This window comes from Crocuta crocuta, unplaced genomic scaffold, assembly GCF_008692635.1.
Source record: "Crocuta crocuta isolate KB4526 unplaced genomic scaffold, BGI_CrCroc_1.0 scaffold36, whole genome shotgun sequence".
NCBI lineage: Eukaryota > Metazoa > Chordata > Mammalia > Carnivora > Hyaenidae > Crocuta > Crocuta crocuta.
In genome coordinates this window covers 5,169,640-5,181,943 of record NW_027532203.1, presented here as the reverse complement: position 1 = coordinate 5,181,943, position 12,304 = coordinate 5,169,640, and the positions used below count along the sequence as shown (strand labels likewise).

The following is a 12,304-nucleotide window of genomic DNA, read 5'->3' as shown; positions in this document are numbered from 1 at the left end:
ATTTCTTAAACCTTTTTAGAAGTTTTAGAGATTTAAAAATGAGATATAATGAAATGTGCATAAATTGTGTTTTCTTTGCTTCTTGTCTGCACCGTGATTTAGCCCTAGGTGGGTAAGAAAACCAAGGAAGTGAGCCAGGCTGCCCTGTAAAGGAATGAGAGAGAGCTGGGTTGCTACTATGTATATCAGATCCCCTACTCGCCATACATTGTTTCTGCTGGTATGTGCCATGATTGTGTATTTGTGAAGTTATACACTATGACAGAAAGACTTCCCTTTAATATTACAGTTCTCATTCAGAGTTTTTGTTTTTTCTGGGGATTTAAAAACTGATGTGTCCTATGAGAAAGATCATTACTTATTCACTACACTAGAGTGTTAGCCACCCTTTCCTTGCAGAATATAAACTCCAGGAGGGCAGGGATTTGGTCTACCTTTATTATTCTCAGGGAACAGAACAGTACACATTTTTTTTTTTTTTTTTGTAATGAAAAAGCAGTCATTGATATTCTTCATGTAGAATGAATATAAATAGTAACTATATTAAATCAAGGTAATTGAAGGCCTGCAGAATGCCTTTCATCCACTTTAAGGTAAATTCCATCCAAAGAGTAAACAACAAAAATCATTAAAAAAAAATAGATTAAATTGCATGCCACATTATTCACAGGTATCACAAAGTGTCTTTTTTTTTTTTTTTTTTTTTTTTAATAAAAAACCTGGACATCAGGCTTGCCCGGGGCTTCTAGTTGCAAGAAAAACCCTAGGTCATTAAATTACATGTTTCCTCCACACGCACATTTTGGGATCCTTTAAGTAAAGGTACTATAGAGGAATGTGTTTTGAAATTTTAAACTGGCTTTATAAAATGTGTAATGTGTTAGGAGGTGACTGATCGATGTTATTTTCAGTAAGGGAAATACAGATAAAATCGAACTGTTTCTTAGTCCCTGTGCAAGGATGGAGAATTTATGAACTGACATGAAATTTCACAGCAAGAATCTCTTCTCTTCTAGAATCGCTAGAGTTTTATCAGATGTGAATAAATGTATACCTTTATCAGGCCAATAATATTCTATCAAGTAATTCTTATTAACACTTCAACGGAGACAAAAGCTCTAATTGTCTTTGTCAAATTCCGGCATAAGATAAAAATAATAGCTGGTTATTATTTTCATTCAACAAAATTATTTCTTTCAATACCAATAATACAGATGTAAATGGATAATTTTAAGGCATGACTTGATGTAACATTAACTCATTTAATTTGACCCCTTACCTAATATTATCCAGCTAATGATCTGGTTAAGAAGAGGCAATCCTTGTTTCTTGAGTAGACTATTATGGGTGCTATACATGACACACATAGAAAGCGCTATGCACAGCATCTGAAAATAAATACAAACACGTAAAGAGAAGGTGGTGAGAGACTAATTTATACTTAGGAAAGTGCTTCAACAACTGGAATATATAGCCCCAAAGCTATTGAAATTGGACCAGCTCACCCTCTTGCAGCAAGGCTACAAGTTAGAACTCTTGTACTAAGCAGAAGCCCTCCTTTCTAAGCATGAAATGAGGCATTTTACAAGTTCAACAGTAGTTTAGTATATGTGATCACACTGTATCTATTTAGAAATATTCATTATTAACTCCGAAGATTTCCTAAATCCTTGAAATGCAGACAGTACAATGTGGCTAAGTGTCTTCCGCCCCTGGCCTTCGCCCAGTCACATCCACTGACGCAACACATATTTGTGGCCTGAGTGTTCACCTGGTACTGGGAACACCAGGAGGTACACCACTCTTCAGGGCGTAGACAGAAACTGGTGGAGAACTGGTAACTCTAGCTTGCAGGCTGTTTTCAGAAATACTGTTTGGTTGGAATACGGTCACTCTCATTCATTTATGTGTCATCCGCATAAATGCACTACAGTGGCAGAGTGGAGAATTTACAAGACTCCCTATGACCCACGAGCCTAAAATATTTACATATGGCTCTTCAGAAAATGGTTCTCCGTAGAAAATTTCTAAACTAGAGGATTAAATGCCATTTGAAGAAATGACATTAGCTCCAGCTGTGAATAAAGTAAACTCTTAGAGACGAGATTAGCAAACACCTCACCAATCCTTGAGATACATTTCATTTTTCTTACATTTGCAGTGAATTTAGAAAAAAAATGCTGTCGATAAAGTTATGACCAATCCTAGAATCCTTTCAATTGTAAGATGCATTCTCATGTCAGAGATGTTAAAATATTAAAAGATATGTGTCTTGGAATCACCAAAAATATGCTCTACAATAGAACAATTAATGCAAATTAATAAAGTTAACATAGAAAAGAAATTTCACAACAAATTTACCTTATATTCAGGGCTATTTATAAAAAGAAAAAAAAAAAAGCCCCTAAGAATTTTAACATGATATTTGCCCCTATAGAGTGGGATCCAGAACATTCACTTCTGTCAACGTATTCATAATTATATGTGAATTCTGTCAAAGTTCCCTATGGGCTTTAGTGTAATGCCAGTCAGTGAACCGTTTAAAATGAAATACATGTTCCAATGTCTTGACAGGACATCTGACAAAATATTTCTTCTCTTTTTATAGGTTTTCTGTTGTTCTCAAGAATAAATTAACATCTTTTAAGTGTTCTGTATTTTTATTTTAGAGTATTCTTGGCTTTCTTTTCTATTATCCTAAGCTTTGGTCTGAGGAAATTTTGTGAGAAAACTCCTGTATGTTTTCCTTTGTCAGTGCTCTGGATGTGACTTTTAATTTTTCTTTTTCTTTTAGTGATTAAAAAAACAAACAAGTGGTTTCCATGCTTATATATAAAACAGCTATCATTTTACAGAATATGGCATTCTATATTCTCTAATTTTCGCAACCCTATATTAGATAGTATTTCTACAGATTAAAAACAAACAGAATGAAGCTAAACAGTCTGAAAAATCACACATCTAGTATACAGTATAACTAGCTGGGAATTGACTCGGTTTTGAAACATCAAGTTCAAAGTTCTTTTCACCACAGCAAAGCCAGCGATCGACTTTCTCCTGGCACGTCATCTGAAGTCTTAAACGGACTATTTTTCATGCAAACATACTCAGAGGCGGCTCTCCCTTCAAAGACTACCTCTCTCCTGACTCAGGTAAGAGCAACACAGAATCTCAATCCAAAGGAGGCCCTTTAAAATTCAACTTTTTGGTCAGTACAAATGCCTCTGATGTCTCCTTAACCTGTGTTTTCCTGGCCTCTCTGGGCTGCCTCCTGCTGAACTTTTTGCTATTCCATACCTTTTAGAGAATGTACTTCCATATAATATCTTACATGGAAAACATTCTTCCCAACTGGCAGATACTGAGTCACGTAAACATGATGGCATCTAAAGAACAACATCATTAAATACAAGCATAAGATATATTTTGGTCTATCATTAGCATGACATGGTGTTGAAAATCTGTAACTGACCTGAAATAGATGTAACAATAGCTCTTCGTTCATAAAACTGTCTTTTCTTTTTATGAGAGATGTTAAAACACACAGAGACAGCAGAAGAACCAGCAAGCCTGCAACCATTCTGTTTTAAAACACAATTCACAATTTCAAATTTTCTTGAGATGTTTACTGAACACATATCATGTAAAAACTTTTTACTCTAATGTAGGCCCTCCACATCAGTCGTTTGGTTTTATCAAGATGAAACAGGTATAACAGGAATTAAAATCTGAGGGTGAAGCTACACTAGGGATGGGGTTATTTTTAACTTCTCCTCACTATTTTTTAGGTATCTTTACCATATTTTTTAGACTTTTGTGCATTCCAGCCACCACAATTCTTAGCCTGACTTCGACCAGTTTACAGAAAACAATATAAAAAATAAACATATCAGTATTTACAATATAAACTTTCTGACTACGAGCACTTACTCATACCAAAAGGATCAACATTTCTAATCCCTAGTGTTGCTGGTAGAACGAAATGGTTCTATCATTAATCTTTAGTCAGCTGCTCCTGGGTAAAGGAAGGGTAGGACAGAGGTCACAAAGGTAGCATGCAGGTGAGGCACTTGTACAGTAAGGAAACAATAAATTATACTTTTTCAAGAACACCAGGTATGGTACAGTTCGGTTCCTGAAGCTGAAAGAAACCGACATCAAGGAAATGGTGTACTAATGTTGAGTTCTAAATCTCCCCTCCTAAAAATCTGAGTAACATAGGACAACTGAAATTAGGTTGAGGACAGAATCTGGAAGCAGTAAGAGAAAAGGAGTTGGTTAAAGAGAAATAAGAAAGAGCAGAAAGCAGGGCTAAAAATGAATGCAAAGCAGGAATTCCTAGGAGAATGCTTGCTTGTTTTTGTTTGATTCTTTGAGAACTGTAAGGAGAAAAAGCAGTTAGCCATTCAGCATGGATTACCATTACACCTTATGAAAATAGCCATCTATGATCAAGATACTTTGTTTGCTTTTGCTTTTTCTAAAAAGTAATTTGGTATTTTAATTCACTGGCAAATATGGCTTTATTTTAGAGGACTTTAGAGGAATATTATAGCCATGCTATTTTTTGCTTTTAATTTTATCCTTATATGTTTCACATATCTATCCTTTTGGCTTCTAAGGAAGGGAGATAATGTGAGAGATCAAAAGGAGAGTAGAAATTTCTTCATGAGCCAGTAGTCAAAATAAAGAAGTTGCAAATATAGCTACTAGAACAGCAACACAAACTTAAATCACTGAAGAATTTAAATTAAGATGCAGAGAGGGAGAAAACATAATTTTTAAAAATACAAATTAGATTTCTCGTGTTTTAACAAGTTTGCGTCCTGAATTCATCTTTAGTAAAATATGCAAGTGGCAACTTTCTATGGAGACCATTTATATAATCTCTTCTTTTAGCATATGAAAACTGCTCAACTGTGTCACCACTGCTTGAGCAGGACAAAAAGGCAGAGACTGACCAAAGCGGGGAAAGGGACTTTGTAAAGACAACAGGAGAGCTCATAAGAAATATGAGGCGAAAAATAAATGAAAATATTTGAACCCATCTTCTCACAGTCTATTATAGTTTATGACAGATGGAAAATATTTTCACTTAGTAACACTTATTAATAAAGTATGGCTAGGAAGGTCTTAGAATTCAATACAATTTATTTTGGGCTCTGCTAATAAATCAACTTTCTGGAATAATTCTGATTCCATGCTGGTACTTCACAGAAAAGAGATAAATATGTGTTAACTGATAAATAACACATACTCAAAAATTAACACCTACTTTAAAAATATGAATTAGTTAATATTTCTTTGGTCAAAAAAAGATATACCACATCTATTAAAGATTACAGTAAAACGCTACAAAGAATTGTTTATACAGAGTTCAAAAGAAAGTAACAGATGGGCGCCTGGGTGGCTCAGTTGAGCCTCTGACTTTGGCTCAGGTCATGATCTCACAGTTCATGAGTTTGAGCCCTGCGTCAGGCTCCGTGACTGCTTTGGATTCTGTGTCTCCGTCTCTCTCTGCCCCTCCCCTTCTTGCTCGCTCTCTCTTCTCTCTCAAAAATACACATTTTAAAAAAAAAGTAACAGAGATGATTATTTTTTTTAATTAAAAAAAAATTTTTTTTAATGTTTTATTTATTTCTAGGAGAGAGAGAGAGAGAGAGAGTGAGCAAGGTAGGGTCAGAGAGAGAGGGAGTCACAGACTGAAACAGGCTCCAGGCTCTGAGCTGGCAGTCAGCACAGAGCCCGACGCGGGGCTCGAACCCATAAACCGCGAGATCATGACCTAAGTGAAAGTCGGATGCTTAACCAACTAAGCCACCCAGGCGCCCCGGTAACAGAGATGATTATATGATTAGAAAATGAGAGGGACTCTTACATGAAATAAAGATCATTCAGCTTGCCGAGGACACACATGCGTACGTGTGAGCACGCACACACACACACACACAGTCAGTGTAAGTGATTAAACATGGTAAAGCTGTCAAAGTACAGAGCTTCCTCCCCCTAGCGATCATTAAATGCAGATTAGGAGAGAATTTCATTTTTGTAAGACATTTAAAGTTTGGACATGCTCAAAGGCAAAGACAGAGGTTATATTAGTGGCTTTTAGATGTTCTCATTTTTGGCAAGTGAATATTTTTCATATGAAACCTTTTACTGATTCCTCAATATACAAAAGTCTCTAGACACTTATTTTTTGGCATTTTAAGTTATCACTGTTTGGCCCAATTTCATTTTTTTGAAGGCCCAGAAGCATCTCCAGGGAGCTTTAATGCTTCTCAGAGCCTGGGCCAAAATTATGACTAATGGTCTCATATTAGTATTTTAACTTTTGGTTTATTCACTAGTTTATTTTGAAACTCATGACCAATATTAGGTCCATATTTCATAGTGCTTGAGAAAAACAATTATATTGAAAAGAAAAGAAAATATTGTTCATACACTAGAAGGATATCTGGCTTTCGTCCTACAACGGGCATCAGTGGGAACACTGCCAGGAGCAAAGAGAAGAAAATCCAGCTCAGTGAGATGCTCTAAAATAAATAAAAAAGTTATCTTTAGACAAATATGGTAAAGAAAACGATCTTTGGTGTTTCATAGACTGCACGGCTGTAAAGATTATATATAAAGTTCTATAGCTATTTAAAAATAATATAGTTACGGGGTGCCTGGGTGGCTCAGTCGGGTAAGTGTCCGACTTCGGCCCAGGTCATGATCTCACAGTTCGTGGATTCGAGCCCCGCGTCAGGCTCTGTGCTGACAGCTAGCTCAGAGCCTGAAGCCTGTCTTCGGATTCTGTGACTCCCTCTGTCTTTGACCCTCCCCTGCTCATGCTGTCTCTATCTCTCCATCAAAAATAAATAAAAAACATTAAAAAAATAAAAATTAAAAATTAAAAAAAAATAATATAGTTACTACTGGTGAGAGATCTGTTAATAGTAGGTACTGTATTAAATAAAGTCTCACAAAAACCTCAAGAGGTGGCTTATATTTCTCACAATATTTCAGATGAGGAAACTGAGCTCAGAGATGTGAAAGTGTTAAGTAAAGTACCAGGTCTACGACTAGTAAATGAAACAGCCAGGATTGAAATCTGGGTCATATTTCATAGCAAGGACTTCCATCAATTTACGTTATACCATATACTGATAACATCTATAAGAAAGCTGCAAGGGATGGAGCTCAGGAGGGAAAGAAGTCAAAATATGTTTGTAATTAGAGTAAGACAAAAAACTATTAATAATGCCATTATTTGAAGAATCCTGTAAGTTCTCATAGGGTGGAAAGAAGATATTTCTATCTACCTGCTACCTCCATCAGAAATAATCAAAGTGGAAACATGAGCCCATTCTCAGGGCGAGGAGACTTGGGTTCAGAGCACTACCTCCAAAACCATTGCCTTGCTCTGGACGATATCATCATTTAGATATTTGAAGCTACCAGAATCTGGGAAGTGATTCAGAGAAGGACGTACCAGGTCTGCATCTAGAGTATTTCAATCACCACATGACCAATTCACTTTGGTGTGAAAGTCTATGTGAATCACTGAAACACTGAAGGCAACCTCAGTCCTCCTGTCAAAAGGACCAGGCTCTTTATGTAAGGACACATTCTACCCTTTCCTTTAAAAATGAACAATTCCTTGAGTTAAACACATATCAAAACAAAGTAGCTACTAATCCATCTAATGTCAAAACAAGTACTTATACCTTTGCTCGGGTCCACAGCTGGGTGATGAATGGCCAACCCGCAAATGCAAGAAGTCCGGCTGTAAGCATGTAGCGGTAGAAAAAACTGAGAACCTAGTAATGCATTCCAAAGGAGAAATGAAAAATGAGGTCACTTATAAGGAGTTACATATGTATGAAAGAGATCTGAAAATGCTGTAATGTGGTAAATTACTCACTAATATTTCAATTCCCAGGGTAAAGACTAACAGGTATCCAACAAAATGACTTGGAGGAAAGGTCAATAGTAATGTGACAAAGTCTTGAATAACTTGAAACCTGTTTAACAAGATCATTTATAAAAATATTATTTATACTATATATTGAACAAAAAAAATGAGGTCCTATATGATTAAAAAAAGATAAATATAAACCTAGAAATCAGGGAATTTTCAATTCATAGGTTATTCAAAAACTAATATAATCTCTAACAGATTTCTTTCAATGGCTTCACTTACCTAAATCTTTTTGAAACCTAGAAGTATTTTAGGAAAAAGTGTAATTTCTGAATTAAGTTGATAGTGATCACAAAAATCTGTTTTTAAAAAATAAATATTAATGATAAATGTTTGATTTTAGCTCAAACATGAGTACATACAAGTATAGATACATAATCAGAAATAAAATACAATGAACCCAAAAGGATAAAAACTGGAAAAAATTTTAAATCCACCACGGTTAATTTGATGTTGAAATCTCAACTGCCTTAATAAAATAAACATAGGTTTTCCTAATCTAGTGAGTGAAAAATATTTTATTTTTTACTTTTTTTAATGTTTGTTTATTTTGAGAGAGACAGAGTGCAAGTTGGGGAGGGGCAGAGAGGGAGGGAAACACCGAATCTGAAGTAGGCTCCAGGCTCTGAGCTGTCATCTTAAAGCCTGATGCAGGGCTTGCCTGAACCCAGGAACCATGAGATCATTACCTGAGCCAAAGTCGGACACTTAACTGACTGAGCTACCCAGGGTCCCAAGAAAAATTTTTTTTAATGTTTATTTATTTTTGAGAGAGAGAGAGAGAAAGAGAGAGAGAGAGAGACAGAGCGTGAGTGGGGGAGGGGCAGAGAGAGAGACAGAAGCTGAAGCAGGCTCCAGCCTCTGAGCTGTCAGCACAGCGTCCAACACAGGGCTTGAACTCACTAACCGCGAGATCATGACCTGAGCCGAAGTTGAATGCTTAAGAGACTGAGCCACCCAAGCGCCCCAGTAGAGAAAATTTTAATTGCACTTCTTCACTGAGCTAAATAACCTTTTCCAACCCCAATTTAAGATGTCACTAATTATACACTTATTGTAATTAAATGTGAATCCATAACCATTAAAAATGTATCACATACTTGAGTACGTTTTGCATTTCATCACTAGAAAAAAAATTTTTAGCATTTGTAGTGATTAAGTAGGTAGTTATAAAAGGTCAGTATCATTTGGTTTATGATCTTTTTCTGATTGAAAACAATGGCCACATAATGTTATCAAAACTACTAAGGTGCCATGTAGGAAAGAAACGCTGCCACCAGTCAAGAGGAGAATGTTTCTTTTGTTCTCAACAGTTGAATAAGCACAAAAAAACAAGAGATGATTTTGTAAAATCATTTGGAAGACTTTACAAGAAGATTTTAGAAGGAAAGTGAATGTTTACGTTTTATTTTCTAATAAGGTAAAGATAGAACACAGCATACATTCAAAATCACATTTCCTCTTCAAGTTTAAACAGATAAGTCACCTTCAGAATTAGGACATTTAATAATTCAGGAGGATTCAGTAGTAGAATAGAAGTTTCTGCACAGATACAACTTTTCATTCTAAAAGTTTTTAAATCAGAGTAAATGACATTAGAAAAACTCTGACTTAAGTATGTCTATCCAGCAATCCCGTCCCTTTCAAATGGAGAAGCAACACTATATTCTTCTGATAGTGCCCTTTTACCTTATACTTCTAAATGTTATATTTTAATTTTGGTATTTTTAATATTTTAGTGCTTTTTAATACTTAAGGATGGAAGGTGTGGTCATCTCCGGAGCTAACAAAAATTAGAATGAAAATACATATTGTGTCATGACAAACATGCTGGCCAACCCGGAAAATATCCTTAATTCCGAGCTCTCATTCCCTGGTCTGCTTTCCGGGTCTGGTTTTGCTCAGGGGATGCTTGGATGCCCAAGCCTAAGTCCAAATTCCAGATTACTGGAGCAAATGTAGAAATCAACAAGATGGGCAACGTGGCCCTCGCTGCCTATGAATGTGAACGAGCCCAATGGTTAAGTGGTTTTACATTAAACCACTTGAAACTCTCCTGGGAGCCCTGCCTCTGATGTCTTCCACAGCGGTAAGAGCCCATTTTCCTCCCAGCTTGTGAGGAGGCACTTGAAGGAGGAACCACAGCACATGTGAACAGTATCCGCCACTCTCTGTATGTTCACACTACTCGTGTGGATTTCATTACAAACTCCCATTTATCTAGGTTTACACGATGGCTGGGAAAGGAAGGGCAAAAATGTGTGGAAAGAAAACATGCAAACTTCCTTGTGAAACATGAAGATACACTGGACTCTGAGATGATGGGACAAATTCAAAAGATAAGTTCCTCCTGGCATCGGGCCATCAATATGACTCTATTTTTAGCCCAGATGTTTCTTAGGAAAGATACACAAAGGAGGGAGCGAGGTCAATACAACCTCACGGCAATGAGGATGAAGTCCAAAGGCAATGGTACAAGAAGACGTTTTCATCCCACTTTCCTTCTGCTATCAGTGAAGTGAGAGGGCTCAGAAATTGGAGGGTATTATAAATATCTCTCTGATGGTTTATGCTACAGAAATCTAATCCACTCTAAATACAGATTTCACCGTCAGTGAAGTGCAAAATAAGGCAGCATGGCATGTTACTTACTCTCTTAGAACCGCATACCATATTGGCACTGGCAACAAACAATATATGTAATAAGTCCATGGACAGTCTTGAAGCAGCAGGAAAAATGCTACAAAAACACCAATAGCTATAAAACTACATGACAGGAGGTGGCTTGGTTTCTGAAAATCAAACAGAACATTGAAACACTTCTAAATTTGTGCTAATTGACAGGTTTTTAAAAGAGATTTTATAAAGTGAAGACATATATTACACAATTAATTGAAGAACTGCATTAAAAAAAATCTGTCATTGGAGAAGCATCATTACAGGAAGAAAAAACTGGCTATTCTGGAATCGTTGCTATTACGCGACTCTCAATTTAAAAATAACCATGTTCCTTAAGTTTGTCTGCAAGTACCTTGTTTGGAACTCTGAACATTATTTCTCCTTAGTAACAATCTTATAAATGTTGATTGAGCTCCCTCACTAGCTCACAAAAGCCCATTTAATCCACAATAAACTGCGGGACTTCATCTTCACTTGGAACAATGCTTCTATCTATTCAAACTCCAACTTGACATGCTGCCCCTGCTTCGCTCTCCATTGCCCAACCACAGTGTGTTCATTCAGTCATATCTTCTCTTCCCAACCACCTGCCAAACAGGAAAGGAGTTCCTCAGTGTAAGTCACGAGTTATGGCCTCCATTGGCCGTGCATGCCTGTGGGTGCTCTGGGCCAGGAGTAATGAAGGAAGGGATAGACATTCCAGTGATTGGAAAAAAACATACCTATGGAAAGCTGTGATGCTAACAACAACACCAGAGGAAAAACACAGGAATGGAGGGGAATGGTGTTCTCTTTTCTCTGTCCCTTGTTTTGTCTGTTTTCCTCTTGCTTTGCTAGCCAAAGCTAAATAAGGTGAGAATTAAGAATTACTCACTGTAGTAGAAGCATTGTGGGGGAGAGAGACAAGAGGGGTTTTTTTCCTCTTTACAATTCCTCCTTACTGGCATAAAATGTCACCAGAAAGGCAGTAAAAAACAAGGATAAACTAGGACATAGTTGTAAAAAAGAAGGTGAGACACAGCAATGTGATTAAGAGTTTAGAACTACACAGATCAGAATTCAAATTCTGGTTCAGTCACTTGCTCAGTGTGCAACCATACACAACCAGGGACAAAGTACAAAACCATACTGAGGCTTAATTTCATCCCATTTATAAAATGGAAGTAATAATTCTGTATCTATTTATCAAGGTTGGTAATGCTTAGATGAGATTATGTAGAGCTTAAGAAAATGCCTGGAATATTATTATAGCTTCATCAATAATGGCTGCTATTATTATTACCTTCATTTTTATTCTCTCCTCCCCTACTTCTCAGCATTAGCCCCAGCAGGTGCTATAGAAACTTAAAGGTGAATAGCACTGGAGATGTGTGAGACAGCAACGGACATCCCATATCAAGGGGCAAATCTCAGACAGATGTGGAGAGATGAGGTCCCTAAAGCTTAAGGTGGCCGAGGCATGTATTCATCATTTAAGAAGTGAGACTGGGTTCACATCATATTGAGAAGAGTAAAATAATAAAGGAAGTTTGAAAGAGTACATAATGGGGCGCCTGGGTAGCTCAGCTGGTTAAGCATCCAACTCTTGTGTTCGGCTCTGGTCATGATCTTACAGTTTCATGAGTTCAAGCCCTGCATCAGGCTCTGTGTTGGCAGTGC

The 12,304-nt window shown here is 36.8% G+C and overlaps 1 protein-coding gene across 5 annotated transcripts in view; it reads right to left on the bottom strand.

Moving 5' to 3' along the window:
• PIGN (phosphatidylinositol glycan anchor biosynthesis class N) overlaps window positions 1-12,304 on the bottom strand; it is a 102,643-nt gene that overhangs the window by 36,412 nt on the left and 53,927 nt on the right. For all 5 annotated transcript variants that reach the window (XR_013338402.1, XM_077777634.1, XM_077777633.1 and 2 more), the window contains 6 exons: window positions 10,619-10,758; window positions 7,910-8,009; window positions 7,713-7,805; window positions 6,445-6,536; window positions 3,473-3,581; window positions 1,280-1,388 (listed from right to left, as the gene is read on the bottom strand). Coding sequence is in view for 4 of the 5 variants with exons in the window: in XM_077777634.1 (XP_077633760.1) it covers window positions 1,280-1,388; window positions 3,473-3,581; window positions 6,445-6,536; window positions 7,713-7,805; window positions 7,910-8,009; window positions 10,619-10,758 (643 nt within the window). In the remaining variant the exon portion in view is untranslated. The remainder of the gene's footprint in view (window positions 1-1,279; window positions 1,389-3,472; window positions 3,582-6,444; window positions 6,537-7,712; window positions 7,806-7,909; window positions 8,010-10,618; window positions 10,759-12,304) is intronic.